Source organism: Zonotrichia leucophrys, chromosome 3, assembly GCF_028769735.1.
Source record: "Zonotrichia leucophrys gambelii isolate GWCS_2022_RI chromosome 3, RI_Zleu_2.0, whole genome shotgun sequence".
NCBI classification, from domain to species: Eukaryota; Metazoa; Chordata; class Aves; order Passeriformes; family Passerellidae; genus Zonotrichia; species Zonotrichia leucophrys.
Genome location: NC_088172.1, coordinates 56,276,816 through 56,304,751, shown reverse-complemented (window position 1 = coordinate 56,304,751; position 27,936 = coordinate 56,276,816). Strand labels below are relative to the sequence as shown.

The 27,936-nt window shown below is 40.9% G+C and overlaps 1 protein-coding gene across 1 annotated transcript; it reads right to left on the bottom strand.

Annotated features, from left to right (window-relative positions):
* Nucleotides 1-13,254: 13,254 nt before the first annotated feature.
* Nucleotides 13,255-27,922, bottom strand: LOC135444890 (p53 apoptosis effector related to PMP-22-like). The gene is made up of 3 exons (XM_064706961.1): nucleotides 27,371-27,922; nucleotides 13,714-13,857; nucleotides 13,255-13,469 (listed from the first exon to the last, which is right to left on the bottom strand). The coding sequence occupies exons 1-3, from the start codon at nucleotides 27,579-27,581 to the stop codon at nucleotides 13,255-13,257; spliced, it is 570 nt and encodes a 189-aa protein (XP_064563031.1). The 5' UTR covers nucleotides 27,582-27,922.
* Between the last annotated feature and the right edge of the window lie 14 nt (nucleotides 27,923-27,936).

Below are 27,936 nucleotides of genomic sequence, written 5' to 3'. Positions count from 1 at the left end.
TGTTTAAAGTTAAAAGAAAAAATATTAAAAGAATCCATTCTTTAAATCTGCTTAAGTTTCTCAAATTGGTACTAAATTTCAAAGCTTCTAATTCTTGCAGAAGCTCTAAAATCCATTAAAGGTATTGTTCTGCCAAAAGGTGTGGGTTGGATCCTTTTAGTCTCTCTATGTTCATCTCCACACACACACACAAAATTTAGTTTGTTTTCTGGTCACTACCTGGCTATCTGGCACAGCCAGAGGATTTTTCCTGTGAGTAGACTGTGGTTTGTGGCACAGGCTGGTCCCTGACCTGGACAATGACAACACTAGTGTTTTCTTGGATTTGTACTAGATTTGTCAGGCTTCCTTGTTTAGTGCTTTCCCCAAGCCAAACCCTGCTAAGCCTGAACAACACCCTCATGATTCATCATCCCCCCGTGCAGCAGCAACGTGTTGCTCAGTTACCAGAACAAACCAACATCTGTCACGCCACAACTTCCAAGACAGCCGAGGCTAATCACTGCTGTGCCATAAACTGGGAGGGGAATGACAACACCAGCACTGCTAATGCCACACTAGCACTGCTAATGCCACAAGGATTCTCTTTCCAGCGTCCTTGGGGCACTGCACCACTGCTGCTGATCACAGAGGGGTAGGCTTCCATCTCTCTAGCAATAAAGAGCTTGAACTTTTAACCAGGTCTGCAAAAAGAAGTGATTCTGGTTTCTGTTAGAATATATACAACTCCCAGTTTTCAAGCTGCTCAGACTTATCCAGAAAAGTTGATATATTGAAAATATTCTTGCTATTTTGAATATGCTTCTAATGAAGTTATTTTCAGCTGTCACAACTGCTCTCTCTAAAACATGGGAAAGGACATAAAAGGCAGTATCGCTTCACCTGCTGCAGTTGGTGTCTTATGTAAGCAAATTGGGATGTGAGAACAGAGAGGACTAAGAGGAAGGAAAGCAGTTTCTTCCTTTCTTTTCAGTTCAGGTTTTGTTGCCTTGGGTGTTGGGTTTGAGGAGTGGCTGTGTTGGCATCGTAAGGAACAACAGGCTCAGATTGTTGGCCAGCTTTAGAAATCATTTAAATTCAAAAACATCCACAGTTTCAGTGTACCTTTCAAATATTCATCCTTTTAACAACTCTGCAAAAGATGGTTAGCCCCCCATAGGTTCCCTTTCCTCCTAAACTCTCACCACAACAAATTGCTGAAAGATGATGACTTTCCTGAAGCAAAGTATCACACTGAAAGCCCAGGTTGCACACTCAGCTCACTAAAATCTTCCCCATAGTACACCCACATGAATCACAAGCTGCAGCAGTAGAAAGATGCAACTGAAAACCAACATTAATAACATTAAGAGCAAACACTTGCCATACTTGGAAATTTTGCATTTCACATCAGGATTACCTGCCATTTCAAACTCTTCTTGAGCTGCTCCCTCACTGTCACATTTTTCTTAAAAAAGACTCTTAGGATGGCCTCCTCATCAGCATCACTCTTCTTCTCTAGTTCACTTACTGACCTGACCAGCTACAATCTGTGTTTTCTGGAGGAAAATAAAAGGAAAAAACCAGAAGTAACTCCTGATCCTTTTCATCATTTCTGTGTGGTTTCAGGGTTTTCTTCACTAGGATACCTAGGAAAAGTCATTTTTTGGAAGGACAAATTGTCCTGAATTTCTGCTCCAAGAGGACTTCAGGTGTAATGAAACAACAGCAGATAAAAAGTAGGTTAATATTAACTAATTGAAACTGGAATGACTCTTGTCTAGAGCATGTGCATTTGTCCTTTACTCCCACAACTTTCTTGATTGATGGTTGAGAGATTTCCAGTTAGAGCAGCTGATAATTTCTCAGTCCACTTTTTAGTCCTGGGTAGCTTTAAAAAGCTTTAACATTAATAACTCCTGAAGAGCTATGAGCAAAAACTTTGTCTTTTATGTGAGAAATGGCTCCTTCTTTGTGCTGCTATAAAAGTTGTTACTAAATTAGTAACATTTCAACACATATAATTTGCTAATTGTACAATTAATAGTCTTCCCTTTGCTTGTAATCCATCTTGTACTACACAGGGAGCAAAGGAAACATCATGGATGTCACTCTGGACTGAAGAAGCAGCCAGTACTTTCCAACATATTATCTTCAGCAACAGCAGCCGCATCGGTCATAAACTGCTCATGTTGCAACACTTCCCACTCCAAAGAAAGAGGCAGATCCAGATTCAGCTTTGTCCCTGGCTCCAGCTGAGTCCCAAGGCTCCAGCCTTGTCCCAAGACTTTTCCTCATACAGACCTAAGGAGTCCGATGTGCCAGGTGAAAGCAGTGCAGATGGTGCTGAGCATGGCTTGGCACTAAGGCAGGGTCTGACCTACACAAAGGGGCTGCAGCCCGCCGACAGAGCTCGAGGTTTGGTCCTCACTCTTCAAATGGACAGGACATTCACTGTCCCTCCAGCATGGACATTTCTTCCACCTTTTCGTTTCATTACATGTAACTGCAAGAACATTTATCTTTTCCACATTTACGCACTTTTCTTTTTCCTGCATAGAAGTTCCCTAATGACAAAGTCATGGTGATTCACCAGAATCAAAACTTCCATAAAACTGATCCCCAGAAATTCCATTCATTGACAGTGGTCAATGAAGAAATTTCTTTTCTACTATTTATGTTTTAATCTTTTTATATTTCTATCTGTTCTGAGATAAATCTAAAAAATCTGTAGGAAAAGTTATTTAGAAACATAAACTAAGGATTTACTGCAGTGATTTTAATAAATTCCTAAATATTAATTAATAATTCTTAAATATTAATAAGAATTAATTATTAAATCTTAAATATTTAATCTCATTGCTTTTGTTGTTCTACAAGAAGAAAAGGAATATTACAATTAAGTGCCCAAGTCTGCAAATAGAGTGCTACAGTTTTATTTTATCCAGATCTGTTTTTTCCAGTGGGAAAGGTTTCTGTATTAATTTTTTTTTCATTTTCAGTTTTAGTGGCCATGCAGGCTCTTATAAGATGCAAAAACAAACAAGAAAACTGCAAGATCTAGAAAAAGAAGCAGGCTGGTAAAGGGTACAATACAAGCCCATAAATCTCTAATTATATAAATTACATTTGTTGATAATAACACATTCTGCTAGTCACAGTTGGTGGAACAAGGACTATTAAAGTTAAAAGGAAACTCTTTATTACACAGAAGGAGAGACAAACATCCTTTTAACATCCTGTAGGAGATATTAAATTATTATTATTACTACAATGGGCAAAGTTGTTGCTTTAAATGGCACTCATGAGACTAAGGTCTTTCCTTAATTCAAACCCACATGAAAATAATGGATGCTGCAGAGTTGTGAGCAAATGGGGATGCAAATGAGGAGGAGCAAGAGAAGAGAATGTCGGAGGAAGATCTGTGTGTTGGGTAAGGGATGTTTCCTTCATAGCTGCAACCTACTGACCGAGTAACATAACCCACGGGGGGAGGAAGACCTATCTCTAGATGGGATAAAACAGGGGGTTCTTAGCAGCTACATGCACCTTTCTTCCTCATTAAAGCAGGTGCTGCCAGCCTCCATCACAGGTCTAACCACAAGTTTCCTTGGTGCCATTTGGCATTCAGAGCAGTTTACTGGTCATTTAAAGCCACCAGGAAATTTTTATTGACAAACATTTGGAGATGAAAATGTTGGTCTTATGCATTCTGTATCTGAATCAGAAGATGCCAGCACTTGAAAAAAATATATAAGCCTGCAGTGGTTTATATAAATAGGAGACTGTTCACAAAACTTAAGGGAAAAAGTGTATTAAAATACTATTAGCTGTTCAGTTTTGATGTTCTACCTTTCAAAAGATCAAGATTACTGAACAGCATTGGTTTCTAGGTGCAGCATCTGGGTCACCTAGGATGAGGTAGGGGTAAAGGGAGGAGGCCTATGGAGAAGACGCTAATATCTAGGTATGGTTAGGAAAACAAACTAAGAAAAGAATATCTCTTGCTGTACATCCAGCCTAGCACTCCGCTCTGGACAGTCACAGTTGGCTGACAATAGGAAGAGCATAGAGACTGAAGCACTGCTTTGCTACCTTGTCTGTTTCCCCTCTCCTTTTGCTCCCACCACTTTTCCATTCCACTCGTTGTCCATTTTTTCTTTTTGGCTTTAAATATGCCATCAGTAAGTCTAGAAGAGAAAATTAATTAGGTGACAAGGCTGAGTAGCTGCTGGTTGTGGCATAAAAGTAATTTCTTCAGCTTGCTGTCTACTACTGATCTATATAGAATGGTCCTTCCTGGCCTCCTCCCCCTGTTCATGGGATGTTTGCAATCTCTCCTGGGAAGGGTACAACTTTAATTGGAAATTAGGGCAAGAGGGCGGAGGCTCCTAAAACATAATTATAAAGCACCCTGCTATGTCCCAGCACAGCCATGGGAAAGCAGCCTGTAAATTTAATTTCGGTGCCGTGATGGCTTCTCTGCCAGCTGTCTCACTGCCCTCAAGCGATTGCAGAGGAGCTGCTCCCCAGCACCAAGTGCTGGATGACTGTGCCTCCTGTCTCCTTGCCAAGGAGGTTTGGAGCAGCCCAGCCCTAGCCTGAGGGGCATTTTCTACCCAAGAACTGATACTGAATGTCTCATCACCAGCGTCTCAGCCCAGGGTTTTCTGTCGATTCAGCTCCTTAGGACAGCACAGAGTATTTCTTACTCTCTTGTGACAGTGGAAATGCACAGGCTGCCCTAAAGCTCAAAGAGAGGCTTTCTCTTGGCCAGACCAACTGCCTCATGCTGAGCTTAATTTCATGTGAGTAGATGTTCTAGATGCCTGCTATTTGCATCTATATGGTATTTCGTCAGTCCCAGAGCCTCATGGGAATTGTCCTTTAAGGGATATTAATTCATATATTTTTTGTTTGCAAGAAGTGGATAATAGTCCTACTTACCATAGCCATGGGGGAAGAAGGAAGCACGATGATAAAGCTCTGTGAGACTGACAACACAAGCACTCCCATTTTGAACATCCCCTTCATGTTAGTTCATTCATTTTTTTATTGCTAGGCCAGCCTACAGATAAAATTAAGCACCCTTACATTAGAAAACTAAAACACCTGTAGAGCTGTAGCAAGGCACAAGTCACATTTTTAGTGGCAGGAGCATAAGGCGGAGGCACTGTGTTATTTGGCATTTCTCTGCCTTCAAAATGTTTTTCACAGGCTGTCAAAAAGTCTTTCTGTTTGTGTTTGACTTGGCAGGGACTCTCAAAACCAGGAGAGTAACTGCGGAGGAGCCCTCGTACAAGCCCAGTCATCTGTGACTTGGCTTAGTCCTCTGTGATCTCTCATCTGATAACTTTCAAAGCCAGCCTCTCTGTTTGGATGGTGACTTGAAAGAATCTCTTAGGATTACATTAGCTTTACATTAGCTGTACTACTGTTTTTAATAGCAAAGCAGCTACTGTATTTACAATAGAACCAGACCAGTTCTGGGGAAATAAATTACTCACTACAGAGCAAACCAAGATCTCAGCTTTTCAAATCTTTAGATCTCTTTAAACTCTCAAATTTGTCATTTATGACTCTTTTCATGCAGTAAAAAATAAAAATTAAGTATCTAAAATGTCATGCCTACATACTTTGGAAGAAGGTTCAAATTTTTCATTTCAAAATTTTATTATTCTAAAATTTGGGAAAAAATATACCAGGAAAAGGAAGCTGAAATAGGTATTTTGTTTTGGGATGATGTTCATGAGAGTAAGCTAAACAAAAAAGAATCCCTAAAGAATCAATCATTTAAGCAAAATTAATATCAGACTTCTGAGGTTTTTTATGTGGTAAGCTGCAAACAAACAGACTGAAGCTGTTTTGATGACACAAGGTTGATGAATATCAAGCCAAATTTCCAATATTAATCCAAGCTGGTACACCAGCTGTGGCAATGTTTACTCCATTAGAACAAACCATCCTTTTCCAAAACACACACTGTACATGATCTGTGTCATACTCTGTGCAAACTAATATTATATATAGGAGGTGATAGTCCACTATGATGCCTGAAGCCACCTTTCCTCCTCGGAAGTATTTTGTTTTTTTGTTTTGATTCTTTGTGTTAGTTACACTCCTGTTGCTGATTCCAGAGCAAGCTTTCAGTGCTTCATCAGGAGGAGGTGGAAATGTATGTTAAAAAGAATTCTTTCCACTTTTTTTGAACCTTTAAAGGACTCATTCCTGCAAGGACCACAGTTCCCAAGTACCCTCAGGAGCTCGGGACGTGAAGGCAGAACGTGTAATTTCAAGTCCACTGCTGCAAAAAGAGCTTTAGCAAACAGTTCACGTGTCCTTACTTGTGTTCTTGTCTTTACTGTGTAGATGGAGAACCAAAGAAGTTTTTAACCTTCTTCTCCTGCTGCTCATATGGCCAGGATGAGGAGTGCTCCAAATCTGGCTGCTGCATGGCCAGCTGAGAATAATTGTGCTTTAGACTGGGCAAGAGAAAGGGCTTAAAGGGTGCCCAAGACACTACTGGGGATGACAATAATTACCTTTTGTGGCAGTCACAGGAAATTAGGCAGCAGCTGAGGCAGGAGCACAGATTTGGAAGGCAGTCTGCTGCTTGTGAAAGAATGGTTTGAAAGGTAAGGAGCAGACAAAATGCAAGTTTTTGTGGTTGAAACAAGAAGCTGTGCTGGAAGAAACTCAACATTGTCACCTCTGAGTGACAATGCTGCCCTGGGATATTCCCATAGTCAGTGCAGAAGTTTAGGTGCTCTTGTTGTCTTGTGGCTAGTGATACATGTTGGGTGGAAATCAGAGGCTGACCCTCAGACTGCTTTTCAGAACCGCCCCCTTTGACAGATGGATGTCAAAGCAGAGCTGGGATAAGATAATTAACAAGATGATAAGCAATTTTCTCTGATAGCTAGAGACAGCACTTGGTGACTCAGGAGATCCTCAGCTGTAATGTGACTCAGGACAAAGTGTAAAGTTTCACCTCTTTGTACTCCTCCTCCTGTTACTAACCCAGAGTATTTCTTGGTGTCAAAGCATCAGGCCTAACAATTGTGAATATAAATAGGTGTGTCTGTTCCCTCACTTTTTCTGTGTATTATACATGGGAGTATTTTAAGTAAGGCTGTAAATCTTGACACGGTTAATCCTTGATTTACAAAATTCACTGTGAACCTCCAAATCTCTAACCTTCTTCTGCCCCCACACAAAATCCTCAGATGAATAAAATGGCAGTTTCCACTTGCTAGTAACTTGTTTGGGCCTGTAAGCTAAAACAGAAGGAAACTTTTCACTCAGGTGGGCAACCATCCCATCCTGTCGTGAGGACACCGGCCATGTCACACAAGGGCCGAATGAGTCCTTTGGGCTTCTGCCTTCAAAGTCCCTTCCCTGGGCACTGTAGGAGGCAGACGTGATGGGCAGCTCCTCCTTCTGCATACTGGTGCCTTCAGAAACCAGTGCCCAGGAGGTTTGTTGATGACACTGAGAGACTGCCAGGCAACACAGAGTACACACTCACATGAAGGAGGGGGCTGCAAAGGTAATTTGGCTGCTAATCACCCCAAACCATTTTGCTGTCAGGACTGCAAGTAGATTTTGGGATAATGTTTTTGTACTGGCCTGGGTTTTTCTCTTGGACCTCAGTTCTTGGTTCTCTCTTCTTTTGAGGGTTAATTCTAAAACAGCCTGAAAAAGTCTCCATTCTTCTAATTTTCCTGATGTCAGCAGGATTTTATTACTTCAAGCCTTTTTATTTAAGAACAAGAGTTGGAGAGTTAAGGGATAAAAGCCTGGTTGCATTAATATTTTGTATAAGCTTCAGATATGAACCTGGCAAGCACGTGTGTTTTTGTCAAGACAGGGTGTGGTAAAATCAGGACAGCTTATGAAAAAGTAGCAAGTCTTTACAGAAGTGAGGTGAGAAGAATTCCATATGGGAAAATACAAGAATGAAAAATTGGAAATAACAGCACAGTCCCACCTGTGATTTACACAACTTTTGTCCATCCTCATTCACACAGAGGTCAGCTATGGACAAAACTGTGATACTATGGATGTTTTCAAGTAAATACTTTATATAATATTCTTTCTTCATTTTTCACATTTGCATTTTAACTGTTTCATGTTTTCCTGAGGGCAAGGTTCTAGAGCACCGGTTATTTTGTAAGAAATGGGGAGCTGGGCATGTAAGCCAGGTCTACAGCCAATAATTAAATCTTCTGGGTTTACACTATCTGTGGAAAAATCCTACAGACAACATCTGCCTCTCTGTTTGATCTGCATTTGAACAATCAAGGGCAATTTGAAGTGCTTTATGATGGATTCTCCATGGATACCTAATATAATTTCCTTTCATTATGATACTAGAGTAGGTTTTCACAAAACTGTTTTTACAAAAAAACAGATGGCTTGGGCAAACTAGGGCACAAGTAAAAGGATGTCTCATAAAAGCTACCCAAGAGAGGACGGTTTGATCTAATCTCACCACATTCACGTTCTACAGGAAAACTTAGCAAGTTTGAAATTTTAAAAGTTGTTCCTGTAAATTTTCTTCACTCCCAGCAGTCACATGCAAAATCCTATGATACATCCACATTTTCACTTTGATCATGAAAAATTAAAAACAAAATTGAAAAAAAAAATTAGTGCATCACTTTGTATGCAGGAAGTCTAACTAACCACTGTGTGCAGATGGCCATATGAGCCCTAATATGTCAAGTCATTTAAGGAACCATCTATGAAAACAGCATTGATGGCCCCATCAGAATCATTTGCAGCCTTAAGGTTATGCAGGTGCTTGTTTGCATTTTGGCACTTAGCACTGAAGAATTTAATGGTAAAATTGAGGCCCAGACATTCCTATGGAGCTGCACCAAAGCAGCAGTTTTTTTCTTGAAGATGAAATTTCCGGCAAAAGCAGTATTTTGACAGTGAGGGAAAAGATAAAGGAAGACCCAACTAATTTCATCTCTCCCCATTATTTTCAGTCTTTTAAAACTCAGGTTGGAATTTCCAATATGATTCAGAAGGAACTCTTTGTTCAGATCACTATCCTTGTAACAAGGTGGTTTGAATCCCACTTTCTTACAGAGTGTGCAAATGGGCCAATCCCTTTTTCCTTCATCACAAGCTTGATTGTTTCGTTCTTTTCTTAAATCTGTTTACCTTCAGAACACAGAGAAATCCACTGGATATAGAAATGTGTGAGGAAGTGTTCCAAGAGATTGAATTACAAGAAGTAATAACTGTCACACAACTGAGATATGTCAAAAGGAAAAATTAATCTTTTTCATGTGACCATGTTGTGCATCTAACAAAATGTGATTTAATTATGATCCAAATTATGCTAATCTTACACACATTGAATTGTCCTTTATTTTTGAAATGATATGTCAGCTGTAACTGTTCTTTCTTATCTTATATGTACCAGTGTCCTATTCCAGAAGTAAACAGAGCTGCTGAATGGAGCATGCATTAAAGATATCAGTGATTCAGAACACATAAAATAAAGGGCTTGAACTTCAACAATGAAATGTCACACTCAAGAAAACAAATTAATGTTTTGCAAGTGATGTCAATGGGGTCAAAACTTCAGTCTTGTCAGTAGTTCATACAACAAAATATGCACAACGAATACAACTGCAAACTAGATTGCATTTGAATTATTGATTAAGCAGGATGTATTTTAAGACCAAGTGGCAGGTGCCTGAGAAATGTAAAGTGAAATATGGACATATTTGCAGAGAAAATTGAAAAGACTACAATGTTCAAGCTCTGGCAGAAACACCAGAAATTAAATTGAAGATATTAACTTACCAGCAGGAAGTTCTCATTATTTTTGTTTCAGTTTGTACCTGTAGGGCTGCTTGACATTCCGCTTGTTTTCAACACAATTTCTTCATTGCTTTTCAGTGGTGAAGTTGAATTAGATAAAACATGTTTGTTGGAGGATGTTTCCCTAATTCTTAATTTGACAAGAATAGAAGCAATGCCTTTGGCAGTCATCTTTATTTCTGTTGTTGTAGCAGACCTAATGTTCCCAAAAGCTTCAGACATCTGTTCTTCCCTGCTCTTTCTTTAGCATTGCCATTGGGCACAATGAAACTTTAAGTCCTTTATTGTGCTGCTCTTAGTGTTTCAGTGTCCTTTTCTCTTACAGACAAAACTTGGATCAAGAAACCTGGCTAACAGAGGTGAAGAACTAAGGAGATGTCTTCTCTTCCTCTAACTTCTCCTTTGTTTGAAAATCCAAGCTTTCTGATTGTGATTTAGCTCAAATCAATCTGACAATTTCCTTAGTTAACACTGCACTTGACCTCAAATTTAACAATTTAGTTCAAAATCTAGCAGTTGATATTTAGTTAATAATCTAAACTGAGGGACGTTGTTGGCTCCTGGATTCAGCTTCTATTTCTGTCAGAACCAATTATATTTTGTGTGCTGTTTTTGCCATGCACCCCTGTTGCAGAAGGCACAGGAAACAACACTGGCATGTTGTAAAACAGTTTTATCCTTCTCAGTTTTTCTGCTGCAGGGTTTAGGATATGTTTTTCTAGGAATCTGTGTTGAACTGGCCTGGCATGACTGCAAGCAAGCTACCCTAAAGGCAGGATTTCATTTGACTACTAATACCTGTGATACTTGTGCTTGTTGGATACCCACCCACCCATGCACCTTGTTCTTTAAGGGAAAGCCTTTCCAGGGAGGGCCTGGGGCAAGGAACCAGGCTACAGTCCCTGGTGCTGTGCTGGGGTTGGCAAGTTGCTTCATTCCTCCTCTCTCCCAGGAATGCAAAGTGGCAGTGGGAAATGGGGACTGGGGCTGTGTCCCACAGAGTCACCAGCCTTGTCACTGCTCAGACACCTTTAGGGAGGAGGAGAAAGAGGAAAAGGGAAGAGAGGAGATGATGAAACTGCCAAGATCAGCAAGGGAGAGGAGAGAGGAAGGGGGATGATCACTGGTGATTTTCTTTGCTTTTTAATTATGCTCTGCTGTCTCATCAAGGTTGGAGTCACACTCCTAAGCCTTGTTTTGTGCACCTTTCCCCTCCTCCAGGCATCAGTGTCCAGCTAATGCAAAAGAAACTGTAAACACAAACGGTGGTTGCTCAAGCTCTCTTTAGCTTCCCCAGGGGATTGCCACATCTGGTGGAGCAAAAGCCTTGAGCAGGCCCATGCTGCTTTCCTACTCGGTGAACTCGAGTGCATTACCATCTGTAGCACATCATGGCACAGAATCACCTGTGTGGCACTCAGCCCCATGAGCCCACAAGCAAACAGAGCAGTCCACAAGTGTCCACTGGTCTCTCTCCCAACAAGGCCTTGGGAGACAGCCAGCATGGGACTGAAGAATAACACAAGCTGTAATTGTGATGCTGGATATCAAGTTTCAGTCAGCATACTCAGGTACTCCCAGGTGGTGCCTGAGAAGAGGAGGTTTTGGGGGCTTCCACAGTTCCCTACTCTCAGCAGAGAACAAAAGTTAAGACTAATTTTTGAAATAATACATAGATATCATCTTTTATTAGGTGTAATAAGCATAATGAAAATATTTATTATAAGTTTTTTCTCCTGAATGGATAATATTACACAAAGAATTATGAGTCATTTTATACTAATTGTGTTCTCAACTGTATTTCACTTTGATTTTCTTCCAGCTAGGAAATATTTTTTAAGAGTATTTACATGTTCTTGCCGAATTATTCCTTGTTGCATATATTCTTCCATTGTTTATACTCTACCCATCTCTCAATCTTATTGATCAAGGTTAGGAGACACTCCATAAAAGTGAATGGAGTTAACTGCTTAAAAAAACCCAAACAAACAAAAAACTCCAAACAACCCAGGTGAAGCCCTGTTTCTTTATTAATTTTAGCTACCAAAAAGGTTTAACTGAAAAATTTTCCACCTCTAATTTGTTGAAACAAAGAACACTTGGCAGGGCTTTTCATAGTACACAAAATTACAAAATTGCAGATGTGTTATAAGCTAATAAACCTCAGTAGTTAAGGATCTAGATGAGACTCCTTTCCCACATCACATTATTATCCCTTTTTTCACTTAAGAGAATGAATTGAATGTTATAAAGTTAGGTTTAACAAGACAGAAACCAGCAGAGTCTTGAGTATACTTCATTGCTTGCAGTATATTGAGGCTTGAGGCACTGTGGAGTATAGGATGCTGGAAGATGCTTTATGATGTGATTTTCTCTGTGAGATCTTTGGTATTAGTTAGTAAGGGATGTTTATGCATTTTACAGTTACATATGAAAGTATACACTTTCCATTTTTAAAATACTTAAGAACAGCACATGAACAAAAAAGGAGCCTTTTAGCAACTGTATGATACTTACACTCACACTGCTTCAGCTCAACTCCTGAGGTGCAGGGACATCATACCTGACCTTTCTACACTGGATAAAAAAGCTGGGCCAGTATAGCAGAGCATTTTAAAGTCATAGGTTTTGATACAGAAGCAAAAAAATGTCAAGACACCCAAGAAAAAAGCCAGACCAGGAGCTTTATCAAACCAGGTCTGCAGGTTTCAGGGGTGGCTTGAAATCCCTTCTGCCTCTGCCCACTCTGTACTGGCACCAGCAATGGCACAACAGGATTCTTAAGGCTTTGCTGGTGTTTCTTGCTTACTCTTGCAAATATTTAGAAATAAATACATTCCACATGAATGAGGAAAAGTCAAGATGCTGGCTCTGGTAGGGAGCTTTAATCCCTTCTTTACTCTGTCCTTATCTCTGGCTTAAGTGAATGAATGAAAAATAGAAGCAAAGCTATGAAGTGCTGGCTGACTAATTTACTATTTGGCAGTCAGTGGGTAAATGTATTTGACTTTTTGAAAATTGTGCAAAATCTTCAGGTTAAAGATGATACATACAAAATGGGGTTTTTCTGAGTTTCTTTCCTTCAGGAGGATGATACATGTTTTTTTATTTATTGCCAGTTTAATAAGTTTATCTGAATCTAATTACAATTGTGAAGGTATTTAAAATGCAATGGAATCCACATAAATTCCACTCATGGGAATGAATGAGGAAAACCAAGGGGTTTTAACATTTGTGCTTTATCTGACCAACCCACATCAGATCTGAAGGTCCAAAACAGAGAAGATAACTTTACTGCAGATGCCAGTGCCGTATTTCTACAAACATTAGAAAAGTTTCCAGCCTTTTCTACTAACATCTGATGACAATATTCTGAAAAACGTAGCTAGTCTGTCAGGTATCTGTGGAATATGAACACATTTTTCCTGGTGCTTATGGGGAAGAGTAAAAATACGTGGGCTTGACATTACCCAGGATCTGATCTTCATAGTTAGGAAGGCAGCAGAAGAAGAATCCCAAGCATATTTCCATAATGGCGGTGGTCCAGCCAAAGCCGTAGGCCCAGCTGAACATATTGACTCCTGTCATCTCAATTTCAGATGAGAACTTTACTGGGTAAATGACCAGGCCCATGATGGAGAACACAGCTGAAGAAACAGGAGAAAACAAAAAAATGTTTAACACCCAGCACCACAGCCATCCTCCATCCTGTAGCTAAACCCATCCATGTTTTGAAGAATCTGAAAATCGATTCAGTGCCATGAGAGACTTTGATTTTTCAGAGAGCTCGACTGCACACAGGCAGAGACTTGGGTATCTAATCTGAGGAAAATATCAGTTCTGGAATGGATATATCTGCACAGCTAAACTTGACTCCACGTGCTGCCTTACCAGCCACGAACAGCAAGCCTCCGATGCCACGGATGAAGTTGAACCGAAGCGTGTCGATGGCAAACGCTATGATGGCCAGTGCAAAACAGATGACCAGAAGTAGAAAGCCAACCAGGTATGTGGCAGCAGCAGCTCTTCCCCAGGCTGAAATCAGAAGGAAGATACATTAGAAAGGAACAAAAACAAAGGCTGGTTTTCTCTGGTTAGTAAGTAAAGGTTAATTTTAAAACCTGTGAAAAGTGGATCATCTCCCAAGAAAGAAAGCATGGGGGCTTTCTCTCCTCTTGTAGGTGTGCATTTCAGTTCCACAAGAAATCATGCGCTAAGTGCAGAATGCATAAAATTCCAGATTGGTCTTCTCATGCAGAATGAAATGGGGGCTTGGATGCAAGCTTACTGTTTATTTTTAACAATTAAGAGAGAAATGGCTTTAAAGGTATAAAACTGGACACTGTCCTTCAATAGCAAATATTACCTCAGCAGATGCCATAAAACCAGCTTCCTCTACTACAGACAAGGAGAATTTAACTGTCCCTGGAACTAATAAAATCTTCCTTCAAAACAAAGTGTTTATAAAAGCACAACCAATCTGGCAAACTTAAAGGTATGGAAATAGCCCATAAATGTCAGAATTCAGTGATTTCTGTCTTTCGGCCTTAGTTTAGGTCTGTGTCCTAAATGGAGCTAAGGATTTGGAATCTGTTTTGTAGGGAAATTGGATCTCTGATTTTGGTCCAAATTTAGAACCACTTCAATTCAAAAAGCTTATTCCGGATATTAATTCTTTCATTTTTAAATTATAAATTTTTATTTTATAACATGTAAAAGCAAAGCATATTGCATTGGCATAATACAACTGGAAAAATAATATTTATTTAACATTTCAAGACTTGAGGAGCAACTACTGCTCAAAGAGATCAAATTTTCTGGATGTAGAAAGCCACTCTGACACATTTTAAATTATGTATTAAATTGAGTAAGCAGTTAAAGTCTGCTATGCATCTACAGATTTCATCCCCTCATCTAAGCCACTATGTCTTTGTCAAGTGTTGGCTTCTAACCAAAAATATGCAACAGCAGTGCCAAAGAATTATCACAGCCCAAACAACCCTGACAATAATTACAACTCAACTTAAATGCAGTGCATGCTGTTCAGTAAAAGTTCCCTCTGAAACTGAGTAAGTAACCTATCAATTTGTTTGCTTTAAACATGGAAGTAATAAAATGCAAAGTGTCCTGTCTTTCCCTTGACCAGAGTCAGGTAAGCATGACAGCAAACGACCTGTCCCCAGTGAGTGACAGCTTGGTGTTCGATCTGTCTTTCCCAGGGCCCACACCACCACTACTATTAGGCAAGAAAAATGGATCAGGATTTTCCAGCTATCCTTTTCTACCCCTCAGTCCATCAAAACCAATTTCCCTTTTGTTTGCTTTTCAGCATTCTCCCTGCATTATGATTCCTACTCCGTTCTAGCTATCGCACTATATCTTCAGTTTTATTTCATCTCCATTATCTTTCTTATTCCACAAAGTTTCTGTCTGCTTGTAGGGCTTGTTTTCCCAGTAAACAGGCTGCTGCCTGAGAAGATTGAAAGGGAGAGAAATTGTGTTCTTACATCTCATTTTCTAGCCCACTCTTTTAGCTCAAACTCTTCTCTCTAGGAGTTTACAGGGGGCTCAGACGTAGGGTGTGCAGTGTGGAGACACAGGAGGGAGGACAGCACCTCAGGCAGCGCATCAGAAGAAAAAGTCAAGGAGAGGAATTTCTACACTGCTCAATATACCCCATTGAAGGTGTTCCTATTCCCAGTCTCTCTGTTACCCCTTTAAAACAGCAAAAAAAGGGGCAGCTGGCATAAGAGATGTTTCTCAGCAACGGTGACCTCACTGCTCTTGGATACAAGGGTTCTGGATACTTCCGGTAAAAAGGTGAAATTATAAGAACGTCTAGAACTTCTTAGGTGCACAATTGCTTGTGGTCCAGGCAGAGGAGCAGACTCAGAGCACAGCTGCCTGCCCAGCAAGTTCTGAGACACCAGGAGTCCTGGGGGTTCCATCTCCCCTGCTGCCAAAGCTCAGCCCTGCTTCCCAGGAGCAGCTGACAGCAGAGCACCAAGCCCTGGGGTGGGAGCAGCACCTGGGCTGGGGGCTCAGGGGGCTGTGCCTGGTGGCTGCAGACATGTGGGGTGGCACCTTGCCCATGCCAGCAGCTCCCTCCCTCCAGGCTCAGCCAGGTGTTTTTCCTGAAGTAGTGTTCCAAATGCTGTGACTGTATGGAAGCAGATTGAGCGCACGCCCAGCCCGCTGGGCACTGCCCATGTGGCAAGAAGAGACATGCTTGTTGCAGGATGCCTTCACCATTTGGAGGCATTGCTCAATCACCTGACAGCCAATTTTCTGGCTCCCAGTTCTACAAAAGAGGAAAAAACCCTTCAGAGTTGGAAGAAAAACAGCACACAGCTCCAAGACAGTAGAGTGCATGAAGAGTGAGTCTCTACAGGTTTTTTTTGAAGAAAAATATTCTGAGTTCATCTGCCCTTTGCAAAAAGCAGCAGCTATCAGTACTCTAAGACCACAGTGTGCAATCATCTTACCTTTCTGGAGTTAAAGGTAACAAAGGCTTTGTGCAGCAATAATTGCAATTGTTTATGTATTTCAGATGCTTATTTTATCTTGTGCCAGACAGGAGTACTAGAGTAGTTTATTTCTTTACAAATACAACCAAGACTTAAAATTTCTTAAAAATGTCAGAATTAGAAGAATTAAATTGGTCAAAATAGACTGACAAGCAAGTGGCTAATTTAGTCCCAAATATTCTCCAATCTTTCAATGTTTTGGGGGTTTTTGTCTTTAATATTGAGTAAAAATATAAATAAATTGTTCTATCTGCAAAGCTTCTTCTTAAAATGTGAACTCCAGGCCAAGGAATCCTCACAGGTGCAACAACAATTCAGTGTATTCTTGGCCTGTAAAGTGAGGGCAGTTAAAAGTGAAAAGGGCCCAGTCTACCTGTCACCAAATCAAAAATTGAAACAGAGGGAGCAGCAAATTACAGGATTTCAAATTGAGTTTGTAAAAATATTTAGCAGTTTTTGAGATCTATTTTCTCAGCCCCAAAAATGGTGGTGATTTTTGGCTGTTTAAGAGTTAAAATGTGCTTGTGAGATAAGAAACATGTTTATACAAAAGTGTCTTTGAATACCAGCAGCATCCTGTAACACTTTGGTGCCAGTCCCATTTCTCCCTTTTTCAGTTCCTCCATCAGCTGAAAGAACACCAATGAACACCCTGAAAGGGTTTGTGGGCAGGTACACACCAGCCACTCTTCAAAACTCCTTCTAACTGGCAATTTTCTGAGCAATTTGGTCTTAAACAAGACATTGCTACCCCAAACAGGCAAGAAGAACACATGTCCTCACACCTTTCTCAAGTGAGCGAGGACGGTGCTTGTGATAGCAGAGCTTTGTATGTCACTCAGCAGTGATTTGTGGGAGTCTGTCTGTCCAAAGTGAATACAGTAACATGTGACCACTGGAAAATGGAAGTAAGTGCCTGACTTCTATAACTCCTTGCTTTGTGAGAAGACCCCTGAGCTAATTTAGAGACCAGAAACAGCCCTCCATGCCAGGACAGAGCTCATGATGTCTTATGAGCTACATAATTAGCTGAGACAGAATTCAATAATAACACAGATTTATTACTCTGCTATTAAAGCTAACTCAGTTTGGAGGCAGCATGACTACCTCTTGTATTGCACCATATAAACACATTTTGATTATCCTATATCTGGCTGCAGCCATAGGGAAGCTGATGGACTTAATTAGACATCCAGGACTAAGAATATCTCCAGTTTCCTGCCTTCCTGATTTTAGTCCCTCACACATTTTAGTTTATGAAAGTGCAAACACTGTCGGTGCTTCACACAAAAAGAAACAAACTTTCTTGCTCAGCAGTAAGTTGAGCCAAAACTTTGAACCAGCTAACCTAGTATTTCCTTAGCCTGTCATATTTATGCTCCAAAAGCTCCATGCCTCAAAAAAAGGACTGTTGTGTCTTGAAAATAGCATATAAGCTTTACTTCCTCCATGACAAATACAAATGCCCAAGTTACAGATGTATGTGTTTCAAAACATGGGAAAACACTCACAATAACATTCTCATGTTTTTCTTGATCTGGTACTCCACACCACATAAACTGCTGAGTTTCTCCTTGGGTGATATTTTCTGAAAGCAACCCCAGAGAGTTCAGAAGTACCGCTCCTTGTATGATCAATAAGAACATACTTCTCCTAATTTTCCTCTTGGCTTGAAGCTAAATACACAATAGCATTGGAAAGAAAAACAAGTATTTATTGTCACAGACACCAGCAATTATCTAAAGGTTCTTGCTGACTGATCATTTTCACACTGCAGTGAATTGTGCAGCAATTTGAGGAAGGGTAGCTTTAATTCACAAGAACCAGGGAGGGGTGAAAGAAAATGTAACAGACATTTTGCTCTATTATCTTTCATAACACTGAGGGAAAGAAACATAAACCCTGCAGTCCTAGCTGCAGTCTTGCAAAGCAACTCTTAGGAGAACTAAAATCTGCAGTGGTAGCAATTCATCTCTGTGTCGTATGTAAGGAGGATATTTCTAGGCTGAGTTTGCAGAGCCCAACCTGTTTAACATCTCTCTGATTAAAGGGAAAGAGTATTATTTTGGAAACAAAGCTGAACTCACCTGAGTTTCTCAACCTGGCGTTCTTTGTCAGGGTGTGGCGAGCACTGCAGAGCACATGGTTCTCTTTGAAAAGGAACTGCTTTGGCCAGGTTCTACCCATTTCCCTTTGGCTTCCTCTCCTCAAGAAAGTTTCCATGTGAAAAGTGCGCATGTTTGCAGCAGAACTCATGTTCCCTTAGCATGACTCTTAAGGTGGTCCATCAAACCCATCAACCCACACCTCTACCAGCCAAAGCTGCTGGTGTACATGCACGCCACTATCATCAGGACTCTGGCTTTCCTGTGTTACCTGTGCAACAGGACACAGTGCAAAATCCTGTCTTCTGGAAATACTGACTCTGTAACATGCCAGCTGTGGGGAATTTCTGTGCTCTTTCTGGAAACAAATGCATGCTATAACCTCTGCAATTGTTTGCTGATCACAGGAGTTGGCATTGAAATACCAGTGTGCATGTGTTTGTATTCAGCCAAGATAAATCAGAAACCATCAAAAGCAGCTTCTTTTGAATAAACTGCATGTGCAGACTGAAAGCCATTGACTGAAAATTATTTCAAAGGAAGTTTGTATAACTGAGAAGAAGATCACATATTAGTCATAGATAATTTATGAACAGAATAAAAGGAGGAAAATAATATCAAAGGTATGATTACATATGTACTATTTTCTGAGTTTCTCTCTTCATTGCATCTGGATCTTCATTCACAGAACTTCACTCTCTGTATATCTTTCATATGGGTAGTCAATACTGGAGGATTTTTTTTGGTTGAAATTTATATCTTTTGCAATGGAATACAGTATTTTTAGTCTTTCTGTATGACATCTTCTTTGGTAACTCTGTTCTTTTCCCCCTAGAATTACATTATTAGAATTCATCAGCTGTTAATATGGATTTCTCTTTTAATAACAGAGTATTATCTCATGAAAGTCATTTTTGTGTAAGCCAGAACCAGCTTTTATCTTGCCACTATTTAAAAGACAACCATGGAAAAAGAATGACCTATTTAGGTTCACATTAGGATAATGTCATGGCCAAAGTTTCTCAAGGACTAGTAACAGGTCCCATATAAATGAGAAAGGATTAGGACACTAGGACAATTACCCCATAATAACGATTTAGATGACAACATTAAGGAAAAGAACCTTTATGAGTGGTTCTTCTATCAATAAAACATAGTATACATTAGCAGAAGGTAGTGTTTTGTCCATAGCTGTATGATAAAATGATAGCTCAGTGTGGCTTGCTGGGCTTTACCTCCTTTAAAGGAAAAACCTATTAATTCCTCACCCCTGACTTCACCCACAAACAAACACAGGCAAAACCTTTATGTAATCTGCAACCCTCCTTTCTTACTGAGGCAAGCAATTAAACTTAGAAGCAATTCTGAGTTGAATTTGAGGGGAGGAGCAGTTACGTCTTGAGGGAGTGGTTCAAATTCATCTCATCATAAGCTCAGGCGTGTACAGGCTTGACTTAGAAGCTGCCTTCTGCAAATCCTGCATTAATGAGGGCTGCTCCCTGATGCCTGCTTAGTGCTGGGAAAGCAGAAAGGGCAGAAGGGGTAGAGCCATCATCAAAGGGAGCACCAAGGGAGTAAGTTAGATATTAAATATAATGCACAGACAGTGCCTCAAAATTAAAGGTTTGCTCACAAGAGAGTCAGGGAGTACCCCTATCTCACATTCTCTTCAGAAGCAGTTGCACACACTGGGAAAATCTCAGGATTAAAGCTCAGCCTCATACACTTTATTGCTATAACATTTTTTGCTCCTATTTTTTTCCTATTTATTTTTAAGTAAAGCAGGATTACTTATACTTGGATGTGTACATGGTGTTTGGGAGGGTCAGGTAAATAAAATAGGTAAGGTATTGATTAATCGGTTCATTTACATAAGCTTAATTAATGAGAATAGCAAGATGTACCTGCTCCCTAATTACCCCTGAGTGGGTTGAAATATTTAATGTGAATTAAACAGCATCGATTTCCATGATAATACAGGCTATGAACCAGGACTTTTAATCAAAACAGTAGAGTGGAACCTTTTTTAAAAAAGTTCTTTTCAAGTTTTATATTCCCAAAGTCATTTGGGACTAATGAAGACTGAATTTACATCTTATTTCCATGTGCACCAAGAATTGTTGTCACTCTTGATCTGCAGTTTTCATGCTGTGAACAAACTTTGTTCTGAAACCTTAATGAAAATCACCTTTTGCACTAGGGAATTCCCCACCAACAGACAGCAGCTGTGAACCCGGATCTGATTTTCTGATAGAAGCAAAATTTTACTATTTGCAAAATAAAACCCTCAGAATATAGGCAGAAGTCATGCTTTGTACTCATAAAAATATATTGAATTTATTTACTCTTCTTGTTAATGAAACAGCTTTTACAATGCATCCTGAAAATCTCTGTCCCTTTCTGCTTTCTGCTCATGAGGTTGTTAAATGAACTGCACAGAGACTTCCTATTTTTCTGGGGCCTGATTTGGGCACAGCACGCATATGTCAGCACAGTAGGCGACATTAGGTGTACTCAGTTTCAGATTAGTAATTCAGCAGGACTGAAGTGTTATTTAGTACTAGCAGAAGGAAGCCAGATACCTCTGGTACACAGGCTAGTGTCAGCACTCCACCAGCTACTTTGAGTTCCTGGGAATTTTTGAGCAATGAGTTATTTTGTACTGGTACTTGATGAAGAAGAAACATGGCATTACAATGCTCACTGAGTCAGTGTGGTTGAAGTGTCTCAGAACAGCACAAGCTGCCAGTAAAAAGTGATACAGAAACCTGAAAGAATGTTCCGAGAGTTTTGTTTCTTTTGCTGTTTAACACCTTCTCACTTAAGTAATATGTTTAAACCTACACTGGAATATGAAATGCATCTTGCAGCCCTTATCACTGCTCAGACTATGGAGATGTTGTTATGGAAATGCTGTATTAGACTGCCTCAGTAAACTAGAGGAACAGATGAGGTGAAGAGGATTGAGAGTTTGGCCACAAGTTTCCACGTGCTGTCAGCAGAGTTGCCTCCTATGTAAGTGACTGGAATCCTCTCTTCAGGATTTCAGGGCCTGAAAAGGCAAAGTGTTGAGGATCTCCTCAAAATCCTCAGCACCAGCAGTTCATATCTCCTGATGGGCAGATGAGAATGTTCCACATGACTGCTATTTTTCCACACAATCTAACCGTAATTATTAAGGGAAGGCTGGATAACAAACAGTGGGATTACACGTGCAATTGCTCTCTGGAGTGTTAATTGCTCAAGAGCATTACTCTTATTTAGAAATTAATCTGATTAAATGAATCTGCCACAGAAATTATAAAAGTACAAACTCTAAAACTACAAGGGAAAGTAGACAAGAAATTGCAGATAAGGAATAAAAATTTTCATGGTAATTAAATGCTCTGGCCTTGATTCCCTTCTCTTATACCTGTTCAGAAACGATGGAGTGTCTTCAATAAACTGGGGAAAAATCAAATGTTTTCTTTCCTTCTTGCATCATTCCTTACAAACACTGTTGTGATTTTTTTCATTAGCTATATGTTTAAAACTGTATTTTTTTCTCATTCTAAGCTTTGAATAATTATTGACTATTCTACATTATTCAGTAACTAATCTTGTAATCTCATTTCTCACTGCTTAATACCAGGGAACGTTATACTTTAAGGAAAATGATGTCTTAGGAAATCATATACTTCTCTACACACTGTAATTAAAACTACAGACAACCACTTTATATAAATATAACTATTTTATGCTACAATACAGCAGGAACAGCAGCAGCCTTTTGTTTTTATTTCACCCTGTGCCAAAGGAGTCGAGGTTTGCCCTTTAATCCTGGCCACGTACAGAGCAGAGCTGGGCTCCATCCTGGGCTCTCCCACAGGCTTCTTGATCTGCTCAGAAACCTCCCCAGCCTCCTTCCCAGCTGCAAAGACACTTTTGCAAAACAACATGGATGCTACCAAATTCTGAAAGCTGTTAAGTGCAGAACCTTGACTTCAGGAAAAATCTGCAATAAAGGCCTGGCGACTTGAGCTGGTCCCTCCTTCAAAAGCACAGCTACTTGTTTACTTCATTTCTGTTTTGATGTACAGACACCCTCAGATACCAGAGAGACACTGAGACATCTTGTTTGTCCTCCATCTGCTGTATCCCATCCTGTCCCTCCGAAAATATCCCCATGTCACTCTGCTCAGGGTGCTTGCTTTATCTTGGGGCAAGTAAGAATTTCCCCATGCTGGGTGGGATTAGGTGCTGGCTGTCGGATGTGATGGGAATGTGGGGGAAGGAGAAAGTTTTAAGCAGGTAGTGTGGCAGTGGCAAAACTTGGTGCCTGGTCTGTCCTGTGCCCTGGGTGTAATGAGCCACTGCTCTGATGGAGAAGGTCATTTCCCAGAGGGAGAGCTGTGTGGCCAGCAGGGCAAGGCCAGTGGCAGGTGTAGTACCAAGAGACAGACTTTGGAAACTGATCCCAGCTACACCATGTAATCCTGCTGTTGTATCACTACTTGGACATTTTTAGTAAGTGATTTCCATTTTGTTCTTTCTCCAGGATAATAAATGGTGCTTCACTGTAGCAAAAGATTCCATGGAAACAAAGCTTGGTATCAGCAAAATGGGGGGAGAAATCTACTCATCAATGGGGATGCAGAATATTTCTTTTCTCAAAAGGATATTACTTTTGCAACATTTCCTTCTTTCACTTATCCTGTAGCCATACTCATCTGCTGTCATATTTGAAGTAGATTTTGTTCATTATAATCACACTATACTAGCTTTCTTATCTTGTAATATTGCATTCATACTCATAGACCAAAATAGAACTGGATATCTAGAACATAGTTGCCCATTATTTGCCTGGAAGACAAGCTGCACAAAGGGGTCCCTTCCAGATGGCAAAAGCATTCATCCCTCCACTAATCTCCACAGCTACAAACCCCTCCACACATCCCAGGAGAAATCTATAATAGAATATTATGCTGTGAAAATAACTGAAGATGTGGATTTCACTTGCCATATGGAAATGCCTTTTCCTGATTTTTTCCCCAAGATCTCTGTTTGCACTACACAAATAAGATGACCTCATCAACATACACTTTAAAATTTCAGTTGTTCTGATGGCAGCGTCTGCAAATGGAAGAACGGCAAGGCTGGATGGAAGATAAGGAGGGACAAGTGTAGTCACAAGCTTTTCACCCTTTGTGCATCACATTCAGACAAATAAAATCAGTTATTTCTCCCCACATTATTTATCTTTATTATGTATTTACCTACACATGTTTAAACATCTTCAAAGCCTGCAGTGGAATAAATTACATACTGAAGAAATGTCTCAGGTCTGCAAGACACACCTTGTTCGAGACAGGTAATACAGGCAAAGAACAAGAAAAACAAAGGAGTGCTGTGCCAGCATCATGATGGGGTTTAACCTGTGCATTTTCTTTGTAAGATCATCCATGTCCACAGAGGTACATTCCATATTGCTCATTATCTATCTAAAAAGTCCTAATCTCTCTTTGTATGTGTTCAAGCATGTCATCAGCTTGAGCCCTTTGTTTTTTCAAGTGCAAGAACAATGAAGCACAAGAGCAATGAATCTCTCAGTCTCTCATCCTAAATTTCCTGCATTTTGAGTAAGTGTCTAATGCACTGGATATTTTCTCCTAGAAAGTTTTATTTATTTGAACTAAATGTGCTTGAAAAGCAATAGTCTTTGATAAAGTCTACATGAGTGTCACATGTTTAAAGCAGATGATCTGAAGTCTTGGAGAAGATAACAGAGTGTATAAACTCTTCATATTCTCACTTTCCACAGAGCTCATAAACTTTGCAAAAGAGCACAGGTTAGCAGATGCTTTCACAAAAGGTAAGTGTACCAGTGGAGTTACTCCACTGCCTTTTCAAGAAAAAGGAAAAACAAAATTAAATCAAAACCTCTGAATTGCACTGATGCAGCCAATGAAATAGTCAACCTTCTTCCCTTCCAATATAATCAACCTCAGTGACATTGGGTTTTTGCCTTTCAACTGAATAAACATATCTTGAGCCAAACAACCGAGATTCAAGGGAAATTATAAACATTGCACGTGCAGAATTTGATTTGAATTTGCACATTATAATTAACAGCTTGCAAGGATGTTGCAATTACATCTAATTATGATAGGATGAAGATGACTGTAGTGGATTAAGATAACTACACGGTCCAAGTCATGTTGACAATATTTGCTGGCAGCTGCTGGGGTACACATACATACAATGTTTATCAGTGAAACCACCCCTGCAGGAGGGCCAAATCTCAGAACCTACCCAGCCAGTGGCAGATTAGGCAGGGAAGCTGAGAGTAAAGGTCAGAAGAAACAAGATGGAAACTGTGGAACAGAGGGGGAAAAAGAGATCTCATCTCAGGAATGCTGTAAAACATTTCTGTCCTTTAGGTTTACATCACATCTTTGTCTCTGTGCTCAGGATGGCGTGTAATTACACTTTGTTTAACCAGCACTGTGTTTAGCTTGGCACAAAGTTAAACATCCCACAGAACATGATGCTGAATGCTTGTTTTCCACGACCTTTCAGGAGCACAGTATGTAAATTTAAACCCAGAATTACTAAAAGCCTCTATTTCATCACTAAGGCAGGTACAATCAGGCTCAATACAAGAAGACCTGCATGCTCACAAATGAGATGCTCTCATGGCCTGGTCTTTTGAGTGGAATCCAATATCAGCATCAGCCACCTCTGCCTCCATGAGAAAAAGTGGGAGTTACAAAAGAAAAATCCCAACCCTGCATTACTGAGCAAGGAAAAATAGAGAACAGGATTGGATCTGAGCACATCCCACCTCTGTCAAGAAGGGGTCTAAGGGAAAGGCCTGGAAGAGATCAGGAAGGTGACATGAGTTTGCAGCCTTAGCAGTCAGGTCTACTTCTGGGTCAGGGATAACTCACCCCCTGAAGGGCAAGGTCTGCATTTTAATGGCATAATCTGGCAAAGGAGAAGCCTGGCAGCATAACCCACTCTTACCTGCCCTTTGCATACATTGCTTACATACAGCCTTCACATATTCTCCCACTGGCTAGGTGACTCCATTGTGCCAGACATATCCAGGAAATTTTGTCCAGGAGGACTTTGAGGATTTGCTTAGTCTTCCTGGGTATTTAATCACCTTGAGGAGTTCAGGTGATAGATGCATGCCTAATGAGGGCACAAACTGCGTTTCCAATGCTTTTAGAAGAGTCAGTGGACTCTCCAATGTACCCACTGGATAATGTTCTGCATGTGTGTACCAAGTCCACAGTGTGTACCAAGTCCAAGTGTAAAAAGTGCTGGATTTGCTGTGGATGTGATTCATGGTAACTCCAGACACTGCAGGACAGTCCACAGAGAGGATGACCTCCCTGATTTGTCTGTAGATGCTGTCCAGTTTCCAGGGAAACTGTGCATACAGCTGCAGAATTTAAAGCTATCAGAGTGAGGCAGGATGAGGAAAGAAGTGAAACGCCAAACACCTATCTTAGTCCCAGAAGTAAGGAGAAATTTCTCTTGTGTTATCAAGAGAAACAAGGTGAAACATGTCAGTGTTTTCTGTCCAGTTAAAGCTGGCATTCATAGCATTCTCCAGGGCCTAACTTGGAGATTCAGAGGAGGGCTCGCTTTTCAGGAAACTTAGGAGGAAATTCAGGACTGAGAGCCCTCTACTAAGCATCATGTGCTTTCTCCTTCTGTCACATGCCATGTGGCAGAGGCCCATTTGCTGGTGTGTTTTACACCCAGCCACAGAGCTGATGCTGGAGCCCTGAGAGCAGGGCTGGATGGTGATGCTCGGAGGAGTTGGTCATGCCTGGAGCCCTACACTCACAGAGGCCTGCTGCAATTAACTCATTACGGCTGAATTTTGTGCATGGAAGGTAGAATTTCATGACATACAATAAACCTTCAGGAACAATTTTGGAGTGCTGTAATAAAAGATCCCTGAGATTGCTTCAGCAAGAGATTTTACTCTTATTTTTAACAAGAAGAGCTGAGATTCTGAGCCCTAGAGAAAAGGTTCTTCCTTGTAATTTGAATGAGCATATATTTTAAGACCTCTTGAACTTCCATTCCAGTTCAAGCTAACAACCCTTCATTCATTATTACTTGTTTCAAACCATGGCCAATAGCAAATATACAGAAAGAAAAAAAGAAATATAAAAAAGAAACAGAGCACATCCAGAGTGACCCTTCTCTTGGGCTATTCTCCCACAGTTGTGGTTTACATCTTTTCAAGCTGAAGATTGCACCCAGGTCAACATGTTTAATAGCATGCTTCACCAAAACTTAGTATGAACACAAAATCCTTTCATCTTTTAAAGCTTTCTTTCATAATCACAAGGCGACTCTTTCACACGACCCACCTACCGGAGCAGTTTCAGGGCAGCATTCTGCAGCCTGACACTCCCTGGGAATATCTTGCTGCCATCTTACATTTTTACCTCCCTGTTTCTGGCACTCAGACCTGCTTGTCACACTAATGCCGGGCTTCCCCATACAGCTTGTTGTTTGGATGTTTGATCACCGGTAGCCGTTAAGTTTTGAGAAGCAGTGATTAGTGAGAAGAGTTACCAGGTTCTTCTGAGAGAGGAAAAAATCCTGTATTATTTTTTGCACCCGTACCATACCATGCGTGGGTTTTCATGCATTATGTAATGCGCTAGGCTCTTTTCTGCACAGGGGTGTGAGGACATTTTATTTCTTCACCTGGTTAGTCAAAAGCCTCGGTGTACTCAGCGACAGTCTCTATTGCCTGTGGCTTCATATATAAATGCCAGGTATTGGGTGATACATTTAGGAGACCTGTGGGAAGGTGACGTGGGGGATACGATCTGGGGGATGTGACCCGGGGGATGTGACCCTCTGCTTCAGAGCCTGCTCCCCGCCACCCCTGTCGGCGCTTACCGTAGCCCATGAGGGACTCGCAGCTCCATTCCCCACCCTGGTCACCCCTCCTGCAGATCTGCCAGAGCGACGCTTGCAGCACGTAGGGCAGGGTCTGCGACTCCAGCCAGCCCCAGCCCGCCAGAGCGATGATGCCGAAGATGACCCCGATGCCCAGGAGCAGGGGCAGGATCCATCTGCAGCGCGTGTAGTCCAGGCCGTACTTCACCATGGCTGGGGGCAGGCGCTGGCGGGACAAGGCCTCTCTGCCTCAGGCTGGGAGCGACGGCCGCCTCTGCTCAGCTCCTGGAAAGGCGCTGCCGGCACCTGAGAACGCCTGGGCAGATGTTGGGGCAAGGCTTTTCAGCCAGGACAGACACAGCAGAGAGGGAGGGAGGGAGGGATAGAGGGAGGGAAGGAGCTCCACCTAGATTCAGATGAGTAAGAGCTGCCACTGAGCAATAACCAGTTGAGCTGGGGAGAAGCTTCGAGGCTGGGTTTATCTGTGAGATCTTCTCTGCCCTGCTGACTAGGTAACGAATCAGGAGATGTTTACCCTCAGCATTTAACACTTTCCTTCCTGACAT

Bases quoted from the DNA above. Each gene is read 5' to 3' on its own strand.
- LOC135444890 (XM_064706961.1), bottom strand. From the start codon at position 27,581: ATGGTGAAGTACGGCCTGGACTACACGCGCTGCAGATGGATCCTGCCC. The intron at 13,858-27,370 runs GTAAGCGCCGAC...TTCTGATTTCAG, and splicing joins CGAGTCCCTCATGGGCTACG to CCTGGGGAAGAGCTGCTGCT. The intron at 13,470-13,713 runs GTAAGGCAGCAC...CTGTTTCTTCAG, and splicing joins AGGCTTGCTGTTCGTGGCTG to CTGTGTTCTCCATCATGGGC.